Source organism: Adiantum capillus-veneris, chromosome 4, assembly GCF_014529385.1.
Source record: "Adiantum capillus-veneris isolate H3 chromosome 4, ASM1452938v2, whole genome shotgun sequence".
In the NCBI taxonomy this organism is placed as follows: Eukaryota; Viridiplantae; Streptophyta; class Polypodiopsida; order Polypodiales; family Pteridaceae; genus Adiantum; species Adiantum capillus-veneris.
Genome location: NC_140934.1, coordinates 168,288,434 through 168,307,907, shown reverse-complemented (window position 1 = coordinate 168,307,907; position 19,474 = coordinate 168,288,434). Strand labels below are relative to the sequence as shown.

General features: G+C 47.8%; 1 protein-coding gene across 2 annotated transcripts in view; it reads left to right on the top strand.

Annotated features, from left to right (window-relative positions):
* Nucleotides 1–19,474, top strand: part of LOC147460328 (kinase family with ARM repeat domain-containing protein) — a 60,042-nt gene that overhangs the window by 34,700 nt on the left and 5,868 nt on the right. The window contains exons 3-7 of one of the 2 annotated variants that reach the window (XM_086511406.1): nucleotides 7,149–7,201; nucleotides 7,335–7,410; nucleotides 8,317–8,378; nucleotides 8,473–8,551; nucleotides 8,638–8,697. In XM_086511406.1, the coding sequence (XP_086367532.1) occupies nucleotides 7,149–7,201; nucleotides 7,335–7,410; nucleotides 8,317–8,378; nucleotides 8,473–8,551; nucleotides 8,638–8,697 (330 nt within the window). Of the gene's footprint in view, nucleotides 1–7,148; nucleotides 7,206–7,334; nucleotides 7,411–8,316; nucleotides 8,379–8,472; nucleotides 8,552–8,637; nucleotides 8,698–19,474 lie in introns of both variants that reach the window. The other variant, XM_086511407.1, reaches the window with a different exon arrangement.

Here is a 19,474-nt window from a genome sequence, read left to right as displayed (position 1 = left end):
AAACATAACTGCTAGAAGCTCTGCTAGTAGATCTCTGGCATGAGTGAAATGCTTAGCCACTAAGCCATCATGATCATATGCTCTCCCAGTCCTCATCCTATCAATGGCCTTCCTCACCATCTCGGCGGTAAAAAAAGCAACATGTGTGTGGGCATGGATCAGGGGAGTCGGGAAGGGGGGCCCGCTCAGGAACTGTGTATAGAAGTCCCTTTCCCTTTCTTAGCGACTTCTATCCATTTCTTGGTCTCATCCGCCTCCTTCTGTGTCTTCGTGATCACATCCATCCACGAAGATGTCTTTACCACATTTTGTTTCTCCTCCTCTTTAATCATCCGTACCTGCTCCTTGATGACCTCGATTTCCTCTATCATTGAGGGCTGGAATTCCCCTTCCTCTAGTCCACTGCTTGCTCTATCAGCAAGCTCTCGCTTTAGGGCAGAGACCTCTTCTTTAAGTGCTTTTGAATCCGCCTTAAGTGCTTGTAGCTTTGCGTGCAAGTCCTCTTTCTCCTTCTTCCATTGCACGCCTTCGTTGAGAAACATTTGAAGAAGGTTTGCCTTCTCTTTCCACCATCCCTCCGTATGTGCTTGCCATTCTTTCATCTCCTTTTCCATTTGTGTTATCCGCTTGTTTGTAAGCACAAAGGTTGCCTTCGTATGGGGCTTACACACTGGCGAAGCGCGCATGACCTCCATAAAAAACACAATTTGAACTTCTGCAAGAGAGGTCAACCCACTATATCCACATTACGCATACATCCATGTCCCGCATAATGCATACATATGTTTTCCTCATATCAATCATACATTTTCTGATTTTCTGATTTTCCTTTTCTGTTAATTTCTGTCAATGCTGTTCTGTAATTCCTTGTAGAACCTATCTGATGTACCGAAGAATGCAGGTTGATTTCTGCGTTCTGTATATGTAGCAGGAGATCGAGCGAAATAGATGGTCCCGATGCACAACCTGCAGAGCCAAATGCTCGAGGATGGACCTTTAAGTTGGTTGTTGAAAACCTGCTGGCCGCCTGTCCTACTGAACGCGTGCACGAGAGGGAGTGCGCTAGTCGCCTGCCCTGCTGAAACTTGCGTTGGTGCTGCTGCAGCAGGTGGGCGCACAGAGGGGGAGCTGTTGATGTAGCAGCTGTACGCGATGTTGGGTGCGATGCAGCAGTTGTAGCAGCAGGTGGGCGTGCGATGCAGCACCAGGTGGGCGCGAAGCAGTAGGTGTAACGCGTGATGCAGCAACAGGTGGGCACGAAGTAGCAGGTGCAGCGCGCGATACAGCAACGGAGAGAGAGAGAGAGAGAGAGAGAGAGAGAGAGAGAGAGAGAGAGAGAGAGAGAGAGAGAGAGAAATGAAATGAAATGTTATATTAACGTCTTCAAAAGGCCAAAGTGACCTATGAGACCAGAAAGTTACAATGTGGTGGATTTGATACAAAGTCAGAGTTAGAGTAACAAGATGACAACAATGACAAAAATGAAATGACAAATGTCACAATAAAATACTATGGAATCCTAAACTACTAGGTGTGAACAGCAGCTAGCTGGGATAGCGATCACAAGAGATCTTGCGGATCTCATCAATCTCCTCCATGGTCAGTAGTTTGATCGGGCGTCGTGCATGTCGAGCCAAAGTGATCCGAATCCTCTGATGCAGCCTCCGTCGATGCTGTGTAGTCCTCCGCAGTCTTGGGCGTCTGGATCTTCCAAGCTCAGTCGCTCGGTCGATCAGTGTGCCTTTGGTCTCATCAGGCTCTCTCTGTGTCTGCGTAGCTCGAGCAAAAACAAACCCAAGCATCTCTGGTCCTCGTACTGCATGACTCTGGAGAATGGTCCAAAGCCCTCTCTGAACAAGCAATGGAAGCGGCCTCGTATCTCGTAGTAGATGGGACAGTGGCATGTGTAGTGCAACTCTGTCTTAGGCTCGATGTCACACAAGGGGCATGTCCTGGCCTCTGCTAGTAATCCGCTGTATCTCCCAGTCTCGATCCGCAGCTGGTGTGAAGATGTACATATCTGGCCGATAGCACATTGTATCGCATGAGACAAGTGGGTGTCCATGTATCTTGGCCTCGTCACAAAGCCATCAACCGTAAGCTGGAGGAGATGCTCTCTGTAGAAAGCCATCTTCGTGCCCAGCTCCTGTGCTTGCTGTATCCATGTTCTCCTGGTGTCTAGCTGAGTCAAGTCTTGGCGGATGAGCTTGGTGATCTCGGACTGTGTAAGAGTCTGAGAGGGTGCATCCAGTGAGTACTGGAAGGGAGGCAATCTGTCTATGCTGAACCCATGCGCCTGAAACCATGATGTCATCTCCCCATACCAGCATGCTTATCTCCTTGCATGGCTAACTGCCGAGAGGACTCAAGTGCAAGGCGGGCATATCTGTCTCTGGAAAGTTCCCACATGCGGTGTATGAAGGAGACCGATCTGGTGAGCGCCTCAACCACTAGTGGGGGGGCAGCTAGCTTTTTGCTTGAACAATAGCACGTGGTATTGAGGCCTTGGCTCTAATGAGCTGCGAGATCATAGAGACCAGAGGCTTCTCCATGTCCCCCCATCCATCACTGCGGCCTGTCCTGCCGTGATGATCTAATGAAGGTCCCCAGATCTCAGCTCCATAAAGTAATGCAGAAGCCACCAGAGTGTCAAAGAGCCAGAGCTTCGTCCTAGGCTCCTGAAACTGAATCTGTGAACACATCCTTTCCAATCTACCCAATGCTGCATGGGCTCTGGTCAGTCTAGTCTCTGCTGCCCTCCTCAATGAAAATGCTGGCCCACTAAAAACCACTCCGAGGTAAGTGTACGAATCTGTATACTCCATAGTCGCCTGGCCGTATGTGAATGCTGGTGTTGACCTCTTGATCCACTGTGGGGTGGTATTAAATACCATGACCTTGGTTTTACCAAGGTTGACGGACAAACCACCTTCTTGAGCAAACCTATTCAAAGCATCCAAGTGACGTTGCATCCCCTCCGGAGAGTCGGAGATCAAAACAATATCATTAGCATATAACAATAATGGAATCCATGTCCCTGCCAGCTGTGCACCTCTATCACCATCTATCTCAATGTAGTCAGAAACCTCATCCACATACATACCAAATAGAGTAGGAGAGAGCGGGTAGCCTTGGTTCACCCCAGTCCTCTGTAGAAGTGATGGCGGGGGGGGGGGGGGAGAGTGCTCCTGAAAGAGCCGCCATGCCTCACGTGAGTCCTGACTCAAGAACAGCTGATATAGATCTTGCTCTAGCCGAGCCAAAAATGCCCTCTTCTTTCGCCGCACTAGGCGTCGGAAGTCAATCTGTGACTGTCTGTGAGTGATGTCCCCCAAAAGCACCTCCCTCTGAAGTCTAGCTCTAGTGTCCCGGCATTCCTCATCATACCAACTGTTCTGGGGCATGCTCCCCGAACGGCGTCTCTGCTCAGGCTGGGTATGTGGGTATGCCTCTGCTGCTGCATCATGTAGTGTCTGTGTCAATATAGTAGTAAGCTCCTCCAGAGGTCGCCCTGGCTCCTCTGTGCATAGGCGTCTGTAGATCCCATCTATGTATACAGAGTCTGTCTCCCGCGTGAAGGTGTAGCGAGTAGGGGTTGTTGTCCGTAGCGTGTGTGCTACACTAAACTGAAAGGAGATGGTCATTGACACAAGAGCATGATCCACTGCCACACCAACAGGTCTGGGTCCAATCGTGAGATCTTGGATACTAGAGATGAGGCTCGGCTGTGCCATGACATAGTCCACTATGCCGGCTCCATGTCTGTGTGGAAAGCATGTAAAACCCCTTGAGGCGGGAAATCTCTGTAGGCCATTCAAGATGGCCAATCCATGTGCAGTCCCCGTGTCTATCAAGTGTCATCCATACTTAGTGTGTTCTCCATTTTGTGATAGTCTGAATAGGCCTGTCTCTGCAGCATCCAGCTCTCTCAGCATCTCCTCTGAAGTATCATAAAATACTGTCTAATGATGGGCAGTCCTTGTATTGAAATCCCCTAGAATGATGATGTCACCATCTCTAGAGAACTCCCATATGTCATCATCCAAAATAGAGAAAGGGGACTGTCCTTTGGGTGGTGCATACACTGACGTGCTCGGGGGAAAGTAGCAAATAGCAATGTAAATATATGTGTCTGTCCTGCTCTCAGCCTCACCCACATGTACCTAGCTTGCTCATCTCTGCGGGCTATATGTATCAATGGATGCAACTCCTCCCTGAATAACACTGCCACTCCTCTTGATCCCCGCCCTCTGCGCTCTGATCGTGTCTCCTGTCTATAGGCAGTCTCCCATCTATATCCACTGATGTGAGGCATAGACTGCCCATGGGCGTGATGTGTCTCAGAGTAGAAGACGATGTCTCTTCCCCTGAAACTATCCTAAAAGGCGCCTATATCAAGTCGCGTAGATCCATTACAATTCCACGTGGCAACTTTGAGGGTGGTCCCACGGGTCTCGCACTGTCATGTGGAGCGTCGCTCTACAATTACAACCCGGCCATCTCTGTAGAAGGCCGTCTTTCCCTTCTCTCTTGCCGCTTGAATCTTTGGCATTACCTCTCTCATATGCGCAAGCTGTGTGAGAGTGAGGTCATCTCCAAGGAATATGCCTGTTTTCTTTAGTGTAGGACGCTTCTTCAAGAAGTCCTTCTTTGCCTCCATGGATGGGAAACGGATCATTAGAGCTCTCCCTTTTGAAGTCTCCCCATTGCCTTGTGTCTTCTTCCCCACCCTCCATGCCTTTGTATGAGTAGCCTCACTACCCATCATGCGGAGAAGTTCTTCAACTTCTCCTTCCACATCATCTCGGTCTTTTAGACCGGTTACTCTTATATGCAAAGCTCTAGTTTTCCTTCGTTGTTCTTCTTCTAGAGTCATGTTGATGATTGTAGGAGTGGGGATAGATGTGGTTTCTTTTCCCTTGCCTTTCTTAGCGACTTCTATCCACTTCTCGGCCTCATCCGCCTTCTTTTGCGTCTTCGTGATCACATCCATCCACGAAGACGTCTTTACTATCTTTTGTTTCTCCTCCTCTTTGATCATCCGTACCTGCTCTTTGATGACCTTGATTTCCTCTACTATCGAAGGCTGGAATTCCCTCTCCTCTAGTCCACTGCTCGCTCTATCGGCAAGTTCTCGCTTGAGAGCTGAGACCTCTTCTTTAAGTGCTTTGGAGTCCGCCTTAATTGCTTGTAGCTCTGCGTGCAAGTCCTCTTTCTCTTTCTTCCACTGCGCGCCCTCGTTGAGAAACATTTGAAGAAGGTTGGCCTTCTCTTTCCACCATCCCTCCATATCGGCTTTCCAGTCTTTCATCTCCCTCTCCATTTGTGTAATCTGCTTGTTTGTAAGCACAAAAGTTGCCTTCGGATGGGGTTTACATACCGGCGAAGCAGTCATTACATCCATCAAAAATAAAAAATACAATCTGCACTTCTGCCAAGTCAACCCACTATGTCCACATCACACATACATCCCTGTCCCGCATGATGCATACATGTGTGTTCCCCATATCATTCATACATTTTTGATTTTCTGCAATTTTTGCAATTTCTTGCAATTTTTTGTCAATGTTGCAAATTATTTAAATCCTGAAATTCTGAACTTTCCCTGCAGGAAATCTGAAAATGTGAAAATGTAAATGTAAATGTAAATGTAAATTTTGCAGGTCCGCACTGTAATGCAACTGCGGGTTGGGGGGAGGGGGGGGGGGGGGGGGGGCGGCGGGTGGGGCACATTCCAGCCGCTAGTAATCCCGTGTGGTGGGGGGTTGGGGGGGTGGCGGCGGGGGGGGGGGGGGGGGGGGGGGGGAGGGCGCAGTACAGCTGAACAGCAGGGTGCAGCCCAGGTGGTGCGTAGGCAGCAACAAGCAGGTGGCGCGGGTCAGCAGCAGGCAATTGGCGTGCGTGTCAACAGCAGGCAGGTGGCGCGCACCTCAGCAGCCTCAGGTGGGAAGTGGCGCGCACCTCAGCAGCAGCAAGTGGGAAGTGGCGCACAAGGACTGTAGCACAGAGCACAGACGTGGCGTAGGGTGCAGCCCAGGTGGCGCAGCCAGGAGCAAGGGCGATGGCAGCAAGAGAGAGAGAGAGAGAGAGAGAGAGAGAGAGAGAGAGAGAGAGAGAGAGAGAGAGAGAGAGAGAGAGAGAGAGAGAGAGAGAGAGAGAGAGAGAGAGAGAGAGAGAGAGAAATGAAATGAAATGTTATATTAACGTCTTCAAAAGGCCAAAGTGACCTATGAGACCAAAAAGTTACAATGTGGTGGATCTGATACAAAGTCAGAGTAACAAAATAACAACATAACAGAACAAAGATATATACTATGGGATACTAGACTGGTCGATGTGAACTAAGCAAAATGGGCGGCTTGTTGGGATAGCTAAATCACAAGAGATCTAGCATCGGTCGTTGGTGGATCTCATCAATCTCCTCCATGGTTGGTAGTCTGATCGGGCGTCGTGCATGCCTGGCCAGAGTGCTCCGAATCTTCTGGCGTAGCCTCCGTCGATGTTGTGTAGTCCTCCGCAGTCGTGGGCGCCTAGATTTCCCCAGCTCAATCGCTCAGTCGATCAGTGTGCCTCTGGTGTGAGACGAGAGGGAGCTCTGCTGTGGGAGTGGCTCTTGTGGCTGTCCCGTGTCTGCTCTGAAGAAGTCTGTGATCCGTCTTTGAGACTGGTTAGCCTCGCCACTCATCAGGCTATCTCTGTGTCTGCGCAGCTCGAGCAAGAACAAACCTAGGCATCTCTGATCCTCGTATCCCATGACTCTTGAGAGTGGTCCAAAACCCTCTTTGAACAAGCAATGGAAGCGGCCTCGTATCTCGTAGTAGATGGGGCAGCGGCATGTGTAGTGCCACTCTGTCTGAGGCTCCATGTCACACAAGGGGAGAGAGAGAGAGAGAGAAAAGAAAGAAAGAAAGAAAGATTTTTAACGTCTATGTCAGGCCGAAATCGGCCTATGAGACAAATCAAATGTACATGGTGTGTATGTCATCCGTCTATCGGAAAGACAAATGAAACAAAACTGATACAAAACTGAACTGAATGTAGGAGAGAGAGAGAGAGAGAGAGAGAGAGAGAGAGAGAGAGAGAGAGAGAGAGAGAGAGAGAGAGAGAGAGAGAGAGAGAGAGAGAGAGAGAGAGGCTTTTTATCACAGGTGCGAACGTTGCACTCATTGGACCATTCAAATGTTTTGAAGTTTTATGCCTGGTTGGTAAACATTTTGACTACTCTAGGTCTCTTCATGTGATATATGCCTTTAAGCTACAGATGCTACATTTCACAGGTGTAAGCTTTCTTACTTGGGATAGTTGAAACAACGTTTTAACTTTTTTCCCGTCAGGTATGAGACTTCTGCTCACCTGTGGCTGGTACTGGAGTACTGTGTTGGAGGAGATCTATTGACACTGCTGCGTCAGGTTTGCTCTTTTGGCTGGAAACCAAGTTAGTACAGCATGGACATGCTTTTTCCATGGATCAACTCTGATAAGTGTAAACTTGATATTGAGTTTTTTTTTTCAATTCCGATATTGCAAGGTTTTCCACTGCGTTTGTCTGGAATTGCTGTAGAGTATCATATTCTATGTGCTGACAGACTTTCATTCTGTTCTTGATTTTCTTTTGCAATGGGCAGCGTTCCTGTCAAAACAATTCTGTTTTGTTCCTTTAGAAACATGTGTGTAGTGACTCAAGCTTTGGCTTATTCTTTGCAAGCCCATTTTTGTTTTCGTTGATTTTCAGACGAAGATGCATTCGTGTTTACTCATGAAACATAAGGGAGATAAGAATAAGAATTTACGTTCTCTTTGATGCTTTATAGCATGAATGTTGGGGATGTCAATGTTATGTGATAACGTGATGAAGCTTAAATATTCTGAAAACAGTATACTTTAATGTAGAGCTTTTGGGAAATTGAAAGTGCTCAGTGGAGTTTGTTGGATATCAAAAAGTCGTGAACAGCTGTTCTCAATTTTTGAGCTTGTATGAAATGGGCCTGATGGCTGTTTACACATTATGCAAGGCAATGCCTGATTGCTCAGGATAGACGATAACCAGATAATGTCTCTGGCCTAATTTTGTTCTTGCTCGTTTGTACTACATCTTAATCACCAGTTAGGAACTTTAAGATGATCAACATTTTAAGAAAGTTTTATGCTTTCTGTTGACGGCCTAACTGGCTTCATTGTTTATTCTTCTTCTGCACCTTCCTAATGTGAAAAATTATTGGTTGCTATGGATGGAAGCTAGTATGCTTGTTTCAATGTCAAACATCATGTCTGGTTTCTTCCTTGGAATTTGAAGGTGCTTGCCTGTTATTGAAACAGGATACAAGACTGCCAGAGGAGTCTATCCATGATTTTGCTCGTGACCTTGTTCACGCACTACAGTAATACATCGTCATTTATAAGAGCATAGCTCTTATTTTGCTTAAGTAGTCTTTCTATTGGTGTTTAACACAGCGTCTGTATGTGATGTGCTAGGTTCTTACACTCAAAGGGAGTTATATACTGCGATTTGAAGCCCTCCAATATTTTGTTGGATGAAAATGGCCGTTTGAAGGTAAGCACTGTTTTTTGTCAATAAATGTCACTTTGCATGAGTCATAGTGTTATTTATTGACCGAATGAGTTGTATATCATGTTTAGCTGTGTGACTTTGGATTGGCGCGGCGATTAAGTGACATCTCAAAAAATTCTGTACAGCAGGTATTCTTTGCCACTTCAGGTCCAGGAAAAACATTCATAATGAGTAAAGAAATTGAGCGTATATCATTTAATATTGCAATTGAGCATCAGCATGCACGTAAACAAGTCATTGCTTTAATACTGCTTCGGTCCAGTGTTTTTTGGTTATATCAGATGCCCATCAATTGGGATACTGCTTTTGGTTATATATTTTTATGTGGTTGAGGTGCAATGCATGGTATTTATGATGAACATGCTTCTTTACAAGAATAATGTGCTGATAGTTGTGGTACAAGCAAACAATAAAATTGTGTGAGAATTACAATCTTTCTTCACGAGCTAGCATAAGAGGATAAATCAAGAAAATTTGTTTAGAAGCAGGGCAATTACTTGTGCAGAAGCATCAACGAGGAATTTCATCTTGGATGAAACATTCTCTCTTGTTGATGCCTACGTTAATTTTCATGTCATTTCTCTCTCTCTCTCCCCCTTATTGTTTGTAAGCAGATTTTTTGTAGAATTTTCCTTATTATGGATTTTCTTTCCCAGATGATTGTATCATGGTTGTAGCTTCTGGTCTGATAGGTCATTTTGCCCTTTTGCAAACATTAATATAGCATTTCATTTCATCAAAGAAAGCGTAGAGAGAGAAAGTGGAAAAAGAAAGCGTAGAGAGAGAAAGCTTGCACGTAAGATGTCGTTTGAGTAACCACAAATCTTTTGCTTGTAGAGGTAAAACATTTGAAGAACAATTGATGGCTTAAATATAACCATCATTAACCTAACACTAGAAGAGGAGCAAAGGAGACGTGTGCGGGCCTTACAGGTAAGGATATGTGGCCTCAGAGACCAAGATTATGTAGATGAAGAGGTGAAAGAACTCATGACTCTGGTGGGGGTTAACGAGCAGACACATACGAGGGCTTGCAGAGTGGGCAATAAGAAAAGTGGGAGCAAGGGGGAAACCTTGAAGGAAAGAGCACTCATCCTCCGTTTCCCCTCCATGGAAGCGAAGAAGGATTTCTTGAAGAAGAGACCGACTCTAAAGAAGACGGGCATCTTTCTTGGAGATGACCTCACCCTCTCGCAGATTGCTCTTATGCTAGAGGTAATGCCGGAAATTAGAGCGGCAAGGGAAAAAGGGAAGATTGCTTTTTATCGGGATGGAAGGGTGGTGATATTGGAGCGACGCTCCGCATGATTGTGCGAGCCCTATGGGACCACACTAAAATGGCAGCCTGGAATTGTAATGGGCCACTCGGTCTTGACGTAGGTGCCTTTGAGGACAATTTCACTGGGAGAGACATCATTTTCTATTCTGAGACGCATCAAGCCCTGGGCAATCCATGCCACAGGTTAGCGGATATAGATGGGAGACAGCGAGACCAGATCAGAGCACGGAGGATGGGGCTCAAGGGGAGTGGCAGTTTTATTCAGGGAGGAGTTGCAGCCATTGATATATAGTCTAGAGTCCAGACTATCACAGGATGAGTACACTCAGTATGGCAGGTACTTGATAGATATGGGAATTGCATATAGATTGGCCATTTTGAATGGCCTACAAAGATTTTCTACAGCCCGAGGTTTTACATGCTTTCCACATCAACATGGTGCTAGTACAGTGGATTATGTTATGGCCCAGCCAGGTGTCATTCCATTCTTTCAGGATTTCATGGTGGGCACTAGGCCAGTTGGAGTAGCAGTTGATGATGCTATCTTGTCTCTCACTCTTACGTTTCAGTTCAGCACAGCTCTATTAGGAGAGGTCCCCACACACACTCGGGATACCTTCGTGAGGGAGACGGATTTTGTGTATATGGATGAGATATACAGACAGCTATGCACTCAGGAGCCGGGACGGCCACTAGATGAACTCACTCAGTTATTGACAGAGACGCTCCATGGTGCAGCATCAGAGGCCTACCCCCACAGCCAGCCTACACAGAGACGATCTGGGAGCATGCCCCAGAATAGTTGGTATGATGAGGAGTGTAGAGAGACGAGGATCAAATTACAAAGAGAAGTGCTCATGGGTATTACCACACATAGACAACCATGGATTATCTTTCGCCGCCTAATGCGATGAAAGAAAAGGGCTTATTTATCTCACCTAGAGCGGGATATGTATCAGCTATTTATGAGTCAAGACTCTAGGCAAAGCATGGAGGCTATTCCACGAGCATTCACCACCACCAGCCGTCACCTCCACAGAGACATGGGGGGAATATGCCACATCTCTCTACACAGCATTAGGGCAACCACCTTTGTCGGACCCACTAGAGACATGCCCAGAGACATATACTTTTTCTTACTGCCGAGAAGATAAGGAAAGCCATTGACAGGATGAAGACAAGGAGAGCACATGATCATGATGGTCTGGTAGCAGCACTTCATCCGTGCCAGAGATATGCTTGCAGAGCTTCTTGCTATGATGTTTAATCGAGCCATGTACGAAGGCTTTCCTGAGACTTGTAGTATGTCTACGATTGTGCCTATTTTCAAGTCAGGAGATCCCATGATTCCCGAGAATTATCGCACCATCATGGTTGGTCACACATTGGCTAGGCTGTATGCATCCGTTCTTGAGCAGGAGCTGAGTAGATGGGCAGAGCGAGAGGGCATAGGAGCACCAAGGCAAGCAGGATTCATGAGAGGTTTCTTCCTTCTTGACCAAATTCTGACACTCAGAGCTATTATTGAGGAGGGTAGACACCATGGCAAGAGGATCTATTGTAGCTTTGTGGATTTCCGCAAAGCTTTTGACACAATGCCGAGAGCCAGACTTATACGCAAACTACAGGACATGGGTGTGCCTATAGAGCTGATATGGAGTATTTTGGCTTTATACAGGACATTGATGGGGCGGGTACGCACTACTGAGGGAATGTTTGACATGGTCCACTCCATTATTGGAGTGAAGCAGGGATGCCCCCTATCTCCGACTCTTTTTGGGTGGTATGTGGATGAGTTTTCGGACTATGTAGAGCATTAGGGAGACATAGGGGCTCAGCTAGCAGGGACATGGATTCCGTTGTTGCTATATGCTGATGATATTGTGTTGATTTTTGACTCTCCAGAGGGGATGCAGCGTCATTTAGATGCTTTGCACACATTTGCTCGTGACAGTGGATTGTGTGTCAACCTTGGGAAAACCAAGGTTATGGTGCTCAACACCACACCACAGTGGGTCAGGAGGTCAGCACCCACATTTACGTATGGCCAGGAGACTGTGGAGTACACAGATGCATATATCTATCTTGGGGTAGTTTTCGGTGGACCGGTGTTTTCAGAGGCTAGACTGACGAGAGCCTATGCAGCCTTGGGAGGACTGGAGAGGATGTGTTCGCAAGTTCAGTTTCAGGAACCGCGAACAAAGCTCTAGCTTTTTGACACTCTAGTGACTTAAACTATGCGAACAGCCTTGGGAGGACTGGAGAGGATGTGTTCACAAGTTCAGTTTCTGGAACCGCGAACAAAGCTCTAGCTTTTTGACACTCTAGTGACTTAAACTATGCTTTACAGAGTTCAAGTATGGGGACCTTCAGTAGACCATGGGAGATCTGGCAACACAGATGGATGGAGATATATGGAGAGGCCTTTGGTCTCTATGATCGCTCGGATGATTCGGGCTAAGGTCTCAGTGTCGCATGAGATTATCCGAGCCGAGCTAGCCGCGGCCTGCCCCCCCTGCCCTTTCCCTCTCCTCGTGGTTTAGGCATTGACTAGATCAGTATCCTTTATACACAGTTTATGGGATTTCCCCAGGGACAAATATGCTCGGCTTGCCTTGGAGTCATCTCGACAACTAGCGCTACAAGGCGATACAACATGTTGGTATGGACAGATGACAACATGGTTTTAGCATGGATAGATTGCCTCCGTTTCAATACTCCCTGGATGCACCCTTCTTGTCTCTCACACGGACAGAGATCACCAGACTCATACGCCAGGATCTGATTCAGCTAGATACTAGGAGCACATGGATACAGCCGACACAGGAGTTGGGCACAAAGATGGCCTTCTACAGAGAGCATCTTCTCCAACTCACGGAGGACGGTTTTGTGACTAGACCTGCATACATGGATACGCTATTTTCTCATGGGATACGATGCGCTATTGGGCAGATACGCACATCCTCACATCAGCTCCAGATTGAGAGTGGCCGATTTCGAGGGGTACCAGCCGGGGCCAAGATATGTCACCTATGTCGCTTAGAGCCAGAGACAGAGCTGTACTACACGTCATTGCCCGACATACTATGAGATACGAGGCCGCTTCCACTGCCTGTTCAGAGAGGGTTTCGGACCATTTTCTAGAGTCATGAGATACGAGGATCAGAGATGTCTTCTATTGTTCCTACTAGAGCTGTGCAGACTTAGGGAGAGCTTGCTGAGGACATCAGGGGAAAGACAGTCTCAGAGACAGATCACAGATTTCTTTACACTAGCCAAGGGAGAGCCAGAGGAGCAGTCATCACAAGAGATCTCAAAGCCCACCCACGCTAGAGGTACGTTGATTGATCGAGCCATTGAGCTAGGCAGATCTAGACGCCCACGACCTTGAGGGGTCTCCCACCATTGACGAAGACTGCAGCAGAAAATCCAGATCACTCTAGCTCGACATGCAAGACGCCCAACCAGAGTACTGACCATGGAGGATGTTGATGAGATTCGACACCGACCGATGAGAGATTTCATTTGAACCCACCAACCCACCCCTACCCTCTATCTCGTTTCAATTGTGGATCAGCTTCAGATTTAGTTCCTTAGTGTTTTTAGTCTTAGTTCTTTGTACTTTCTGTACTCAGACACGGTCTCAGATTCACCAATTGTAACTTTTTGGTCTCATAGGTCATTTTGGCCTTTCGAAGACGTTAATATAACATTTCATTTCTCTCTCGCTCTTTGTACTCAGACATGGTATTAGATTCATCAGCTTGTAAGAGATTGGTCTCATAGGTCATTTTGGCCTTTTGAAGACGTTAATATATCATTTTATTTCATTTCATTTCTCTCTCTTTCACTCTCTCTCTGCCCTTGTACCTGCCCCCTGCTCGCGCGTTGCCCCCTACACCCCCGCCCCCTGCACCCCCGCCCTCTGCTCCCCCGTTGCCCTTGCACCTGCACCTGCCCCCTGCTCGCGCGTTGCCCCCTACACCCCCGCCCTCTGCTCCCCCGTTGCCCCTGCACCCGCCCCCTGCTCGCGCTGCACCCCCGCCCTCTGCTTGCGCGTTGTGCCTTGATCCCCTGCTCTCCCGCCCTGCCCCCTGCTCATGCGCCAACCTAGCCTAACCTAGCGCATAGAGAGAGAAAGAGGGGAGAGGAAAAGTAGCGTAGAGAGAAAGAGAAAAATGTTGTGTAGAGAGAGAGAGAGGTAGAGAGTTTGTGAGCGTAGAGAGAGAAAGAGGGGTTAAAAAAAAAAAAAAAACTGCAAGCGTAGATAGAGAAAGCCCCTCTCCCCTCGCCCCTCCCCTGACTGCTCGCCCTCACCCCTCGCCCTCCCTCGCCCCTCACCCCTCCCTTGACTGCCCGCCCTCGCCACTCGCCCTCCCTCGCCCCTCGCCCCTCGACCCTCCCCTCGCCCTCGCCCTCGTCCTCTGACTGCTCGCCCTCGACCCTCGCCGACGCTTGCTCGCGCTCGCCCTCGCCCTCGCCCCTGACTGCTCGCCCTCGTCCTTTCCAAAGGTTCTCGCCCAAGCTGCTAGTCCAACAAAATTTTTTCGCCCTTTCCAAAGGTGCTCGCCCAATAAGTGCTCGCCACTTGCCGTCAGGTAGAGCTGCTCGCCTTCAGGTAGACACGAATTGCTCGCCTTCTGGGCGACAATTAAGCATGAAGAAGCTGAACGATAAAGCCGACCCCTAGAGGATTCCGTCCAAAAGTTCAAAGAGGAAATGACGGAGACCATTACCAAGATGAACCGAAATCTATTGGGCACAATAAAAATGCTCGAAGGACGCGTTTTAATTCAAGAAAGCAAGATAAATGCACTGGAAGATCGGGTGACGACTCAAGATGAAGAGATTGTGTCACTCAAGAAGGATCTCGCCGAAGCACGATCAAGAAACACACTGGAAGAGGGCGAATTGCAACCCTCAGTAATCGAAGAAATCAACACGATCAAGGAGCAAGTATGGGCCATCAAAGAGGGAGAAGAGCAACACAAAGAGATGACGACTTCTTGGGTAGATGTTCTTACAAAAACTCAACAGAAGGCAGATGAGGCCGAGAAATGGATCGAGGTTGCCAAGAAAGGAAAAGACAAGGAGATAACGCCCACGTCCACACCCACTATCATTAATCTGACACTAGAGGAGGAGCAAAGAAGACGTGTGCGTGCTTTACATGTGAGAATTTGCGGTCTCAAAGACAAAGACAATGTGGACGAGGAGGTAAAAGAACTCATGGTTTTTGATGGGGGTTCATGATCCGACGCACACAAGAGCCTGGAGAGTGGGCAACATAAAGAAAAATGGAAGCAATGGGGAAACCTCAAAAGAAAGGGCACTCATCCTTCGTTTTCCCTCCATGGAAGCGAAGAAGTCCTTCTTGAAGAAAAGACCAACTCTTAAAGAGACGGGCATCTTTCTCGGGGATGATCTTACCCTCTTGCAGATCGCTCATATGCAAGAGGTAATGCCGGAGATTAGAGCGGCAAGGGAAAAAGGCAAGATTGCCTTTTACCGAGATGGAAGAGTGGTAATACTAGAGTGACGCTCCACATGACGGTGCGAGACTTATGGGACCACACTCAAAATGGCTTCCTGGAATTGTAATGGATCTATGCGTCTTGATGTGGGTGCTTTTGAGGATAGTTTTACTGGAAGAGACATCATCTTCTACTTTGAGACACATCAGGCCCCTGGGCAATCCCTGCCTCACATCAGTGGATACAAATGGGAGACAACTTACAGACAGGAGACGCGATCAGAGCACAGAGGACGGGGCTCAGGGGGAGTGGCAGTGTTATTTAGAGAGGATCTGTAGCCAATGATACATATAGCCCACAAGGATGAGCAGGCTAGGTACATGTGGGTGAGATTGAAAAGCAGAGATAGGCAGATATCTTTACATTGCTATTTGCTACACTCCCCGAGTACGTCAGTCTACGCATCACCCAGAGGACAGTCACCCTTTTCTATTTTGGATGATGACATATGGGAGTTCTCTAGAGATGGTGACATTATCATTCTAGGGGACTTCAATGCTAGGACTGTCCATCACCAGACAGTGTTCTATGATACTTTAGAGGAGATGCTGAGGGAGCTAGATGTTGTTGAGACAGGCTTGTCTAGACTACCGCAGGATGTGGAATTGTCACGTGACACATCCCAACCCTATGTGTCCGTGGACAAGCTACACCACAGCAGGGTTCAGTCAGTCCAGTCAGTTTAGATTAGCAGTGATCTGGCACTTTTGTGAGTCTATTCGTAGACCGTGCATGCCCAGTCACTTAGCATAGATGCATATCCTCCGGTTGCACACAACATGATCATCGGAATTCCCATCAGAAACCATTAGCATCAGTTAGGGGAATTTTTCAGTGCATTTAGCCTATTTTCCTATATTTGGTTATTTTCACCTATTATTTTTAAGTGACTTTCCAACAAAAGTAGGTAGGGCAATTTTGCTAAGTTAATATATAAGCAAACCCAAGTTAGCACTTTCTGGCAGAAGAGGCAGCAGGAGCTTCCTGCTCAATAGGCAACTTCTCAGCAGTACCCCCCCCTCAGCATCCCCAACGTTTTTGGACCTCCATCATCGCGGGCACTTTCCAGGCTTTGGTGCTTCCTTCCACAGGGCCATCGCCATCACCTCAGCATCTCAGCCATAGCAGATCCTCAGCATCGCCAGAAGCCCCATTTGCTAGCGTTTCCAAATCAGCCTTGCTGGCGTTTTTCCACAGTTCAGCCTATTAGCGTTTTTGTCTCCAACAGGCCAGCGTTTTTGGCAAGGATCAGAGGCAGCCAGCCTTAGTACATTTCAGCCCTAGACACATCAGAATCAACAGTGTTTTCAGCCTATGACCCAGTAGCAGAACGGCCCCAAGATGGTTGGAGATGTTCCCCCATTTTCAGCCATAATAACGCAGCCAAAAGTCATTTTCAGCCACCAAAACAGTCCCGAAAATCAGCAGCTAGAAGACCACAGATTTCAGCCACCAAGTTGTTGTCGTCATCACCGTCGTCGTCATCGGCATAGTCCAATTTGCATCAGTCCATTGCATTCGCATTGTACACCTTTGTGCAATCAAAGTAGACCACTCTCGCCGACGAGAGTGGGGCCTTCGGAGGAGGGTTTTACAACCTCTCGGGTGTCGTATCTCTTCTCTCTCCTTCTCTCAGTCTCATTCACTTGCACACACAATATCCACTCACTTTGTTCGTGATCATAGCACTCTCCATAAGACGGAAGACTCTCTTCTTTCCTAAAGAACTAAAAGGAACCTTGAGCAATAAGGATCACTAATCTTGAGAAAATACAACATTCATTCCGCTGCACCTTACAGGAATATACTGAGTATGGACGGCACCTGATAGATATGGGCACTGCACATGGACTGGCCATCTTGAATGGCCTACAGAGGTTTCTTGCTGTCTGCGGGAGGTTTCACATGCTTCCCACACAGACATGGAGCCAGCACAACGGATTATGTCATGGCACAGCCGAATCTCATCTCTAGTATCCAGGATCTCACAGTTGGGCCCAGACCAGTTGGGGTGGTAGTGGATCATGCTCTTGTGTCGATCACCATCTCCTTCCAGTTCAGTGTAGCACACAGGCCAGAGGTAGCAGCCCCTACTCGCTACATCTTCACGCGGGAGACGGACTCTGTATACATAGACGGAATCTACAGACGATTATGCACTGAAGAACCAGGGCGACCACTGGAGGAGCTTACTACTATACTGACACAAACATTACATGATGCAGCAGCAGAGGCATACCCACATACCCAGCCTGAGCAAAGACGCTGTTCAGGGAGCATGCCTTAGAACACCTGGTATGATGAGGAGTGCTGCCAGACTAGAGCTAGGGAGGTACTTTTGGGTGACATCACTCACAAACAGTCACAGATTGACTTCCGATGCCTGGTGCGGTGGAAGAAGAGGGCATTTTTGGCTCGACTAGAGCAAGATCTGTACCAATTATTCTTGAGTCAGGACTCGTGTGAGGCGTGGCGGCTGTTTCATGAGCAGTCCCTCCCCCCCCCCCTTGTCGTTACCTCTACAGAGACCTGGGGTCAGTACGCATCATCTTTGTACACAATACCTGGACAGTCGCCCCTTCTCGACCCCCTTGATCCATGCCCACACACATGTGCTTTTTTCACCGCTGAGATGGTGAAGAAAGCCATTGACAGGATGAGGATTGGGAGAGCATATGATCATGATGGCCTAGTGGCTGAGCATTTCATACACGCCAAAGATCTACTAGCAGAGCTTCTAGCACTTATGTTTAACCGTGCCATGTGTGAGGGCTTGCCTGATACTTGGAGCCTATCTACGATTGTACCTATCTTCAAATCAGGAGACCCTATGGAGCCTGGGAATTATGGCACTATCATGATTGGACACACATTGGCATGGTTGTATGCATCCATTCTTGAGCAGTCGTTGAGTAGATGGGCAGAGAGGAAAGGAATACGTGCAGATGGGCAGGCAGGGTTCAGGAGAGGCTTCTCTACTCTTGACCATATCTTGACACTCCGGGCCATCATCGAGGAGGGCATATCTCATGGGAGATGGATCTATTGTAGCTTTGTGGACTTCCGCAAAGCCTTTGACATAGTACCCAGAGCTAGATTGATGCGCAGACTACAGGAGATGGGAGTACCCACAGAGCTCATTTGGGGGATCATGGCATTGTACAGATCAGTAGTTGGGCATGTACGCACCCCTGAGGGACTATCTACACCAGTTCACTCCACTATTGGGGTGAAGCAGGGTTGCCCGCTCTCTCCTACTCTATTCGGTATGTATGTAGATGAGGTTTCTGACTACATTGAGAGAGATGGTGATAGAGGTGCACAACTGGTAGGGACATGGATCCCACTTTCGTTATATGCTGATGATATTATGTTGATCTCCGAATCTCCGGAGGGTATGCAACGTCACTTGGATGCTTTGCATAGGTTTGCCCATGAAAGTGATTTGTCTGTCAACCTTGGTAAAACCAAGGTTATGGTGTTTAATACCACCCCATAGTGGATCAGGAGGTCAACACCTACATTTACATATGGCCAGGAGATTGTGCAGTACACACATGCTTACACTTACCTTGGAGTGGTTTTTAGCGGACCGGCATTCTCACTCAAGAGAGCAGCAGAGACCATATTGACTAGAGCCATGCAGAATTGGGTAGATTGGAGAGGATGTGTTCACAGGTTCAGTTTCAGGAGCCTAGGACGAAGCTCTGGCTCTTTGACACCTTGGTGGCTTCTGCATTGCTATATGGAGCTGAGATATGGGGCATAGTAACAGGGAATGGCCGTTTTCAGGTCTCCGTTCCCCGTTCCCATTCCAAGTTCTCGTTCCGAATCCCCGTTCCGTGTTTCAAACGTGAGTACCCGTAACAGGGAATGGCATTTTGTTCCGCGTTCCCGTTCCGTTTTCCCGTTCGTGGTAACTATGATATGGGGACCTTCATTGGATCATCACGGGGGGTCGGGTCACACTGATGGATGGGAGACCATGAAGAAACCTTTGATCTCTATGATCTCGTGGCTCATTAGAGCCAAGGCATCAATACCACATGCCATTATCCGAGCAGAGCTAGCGTCCCCCCCATTAGTGGTTGA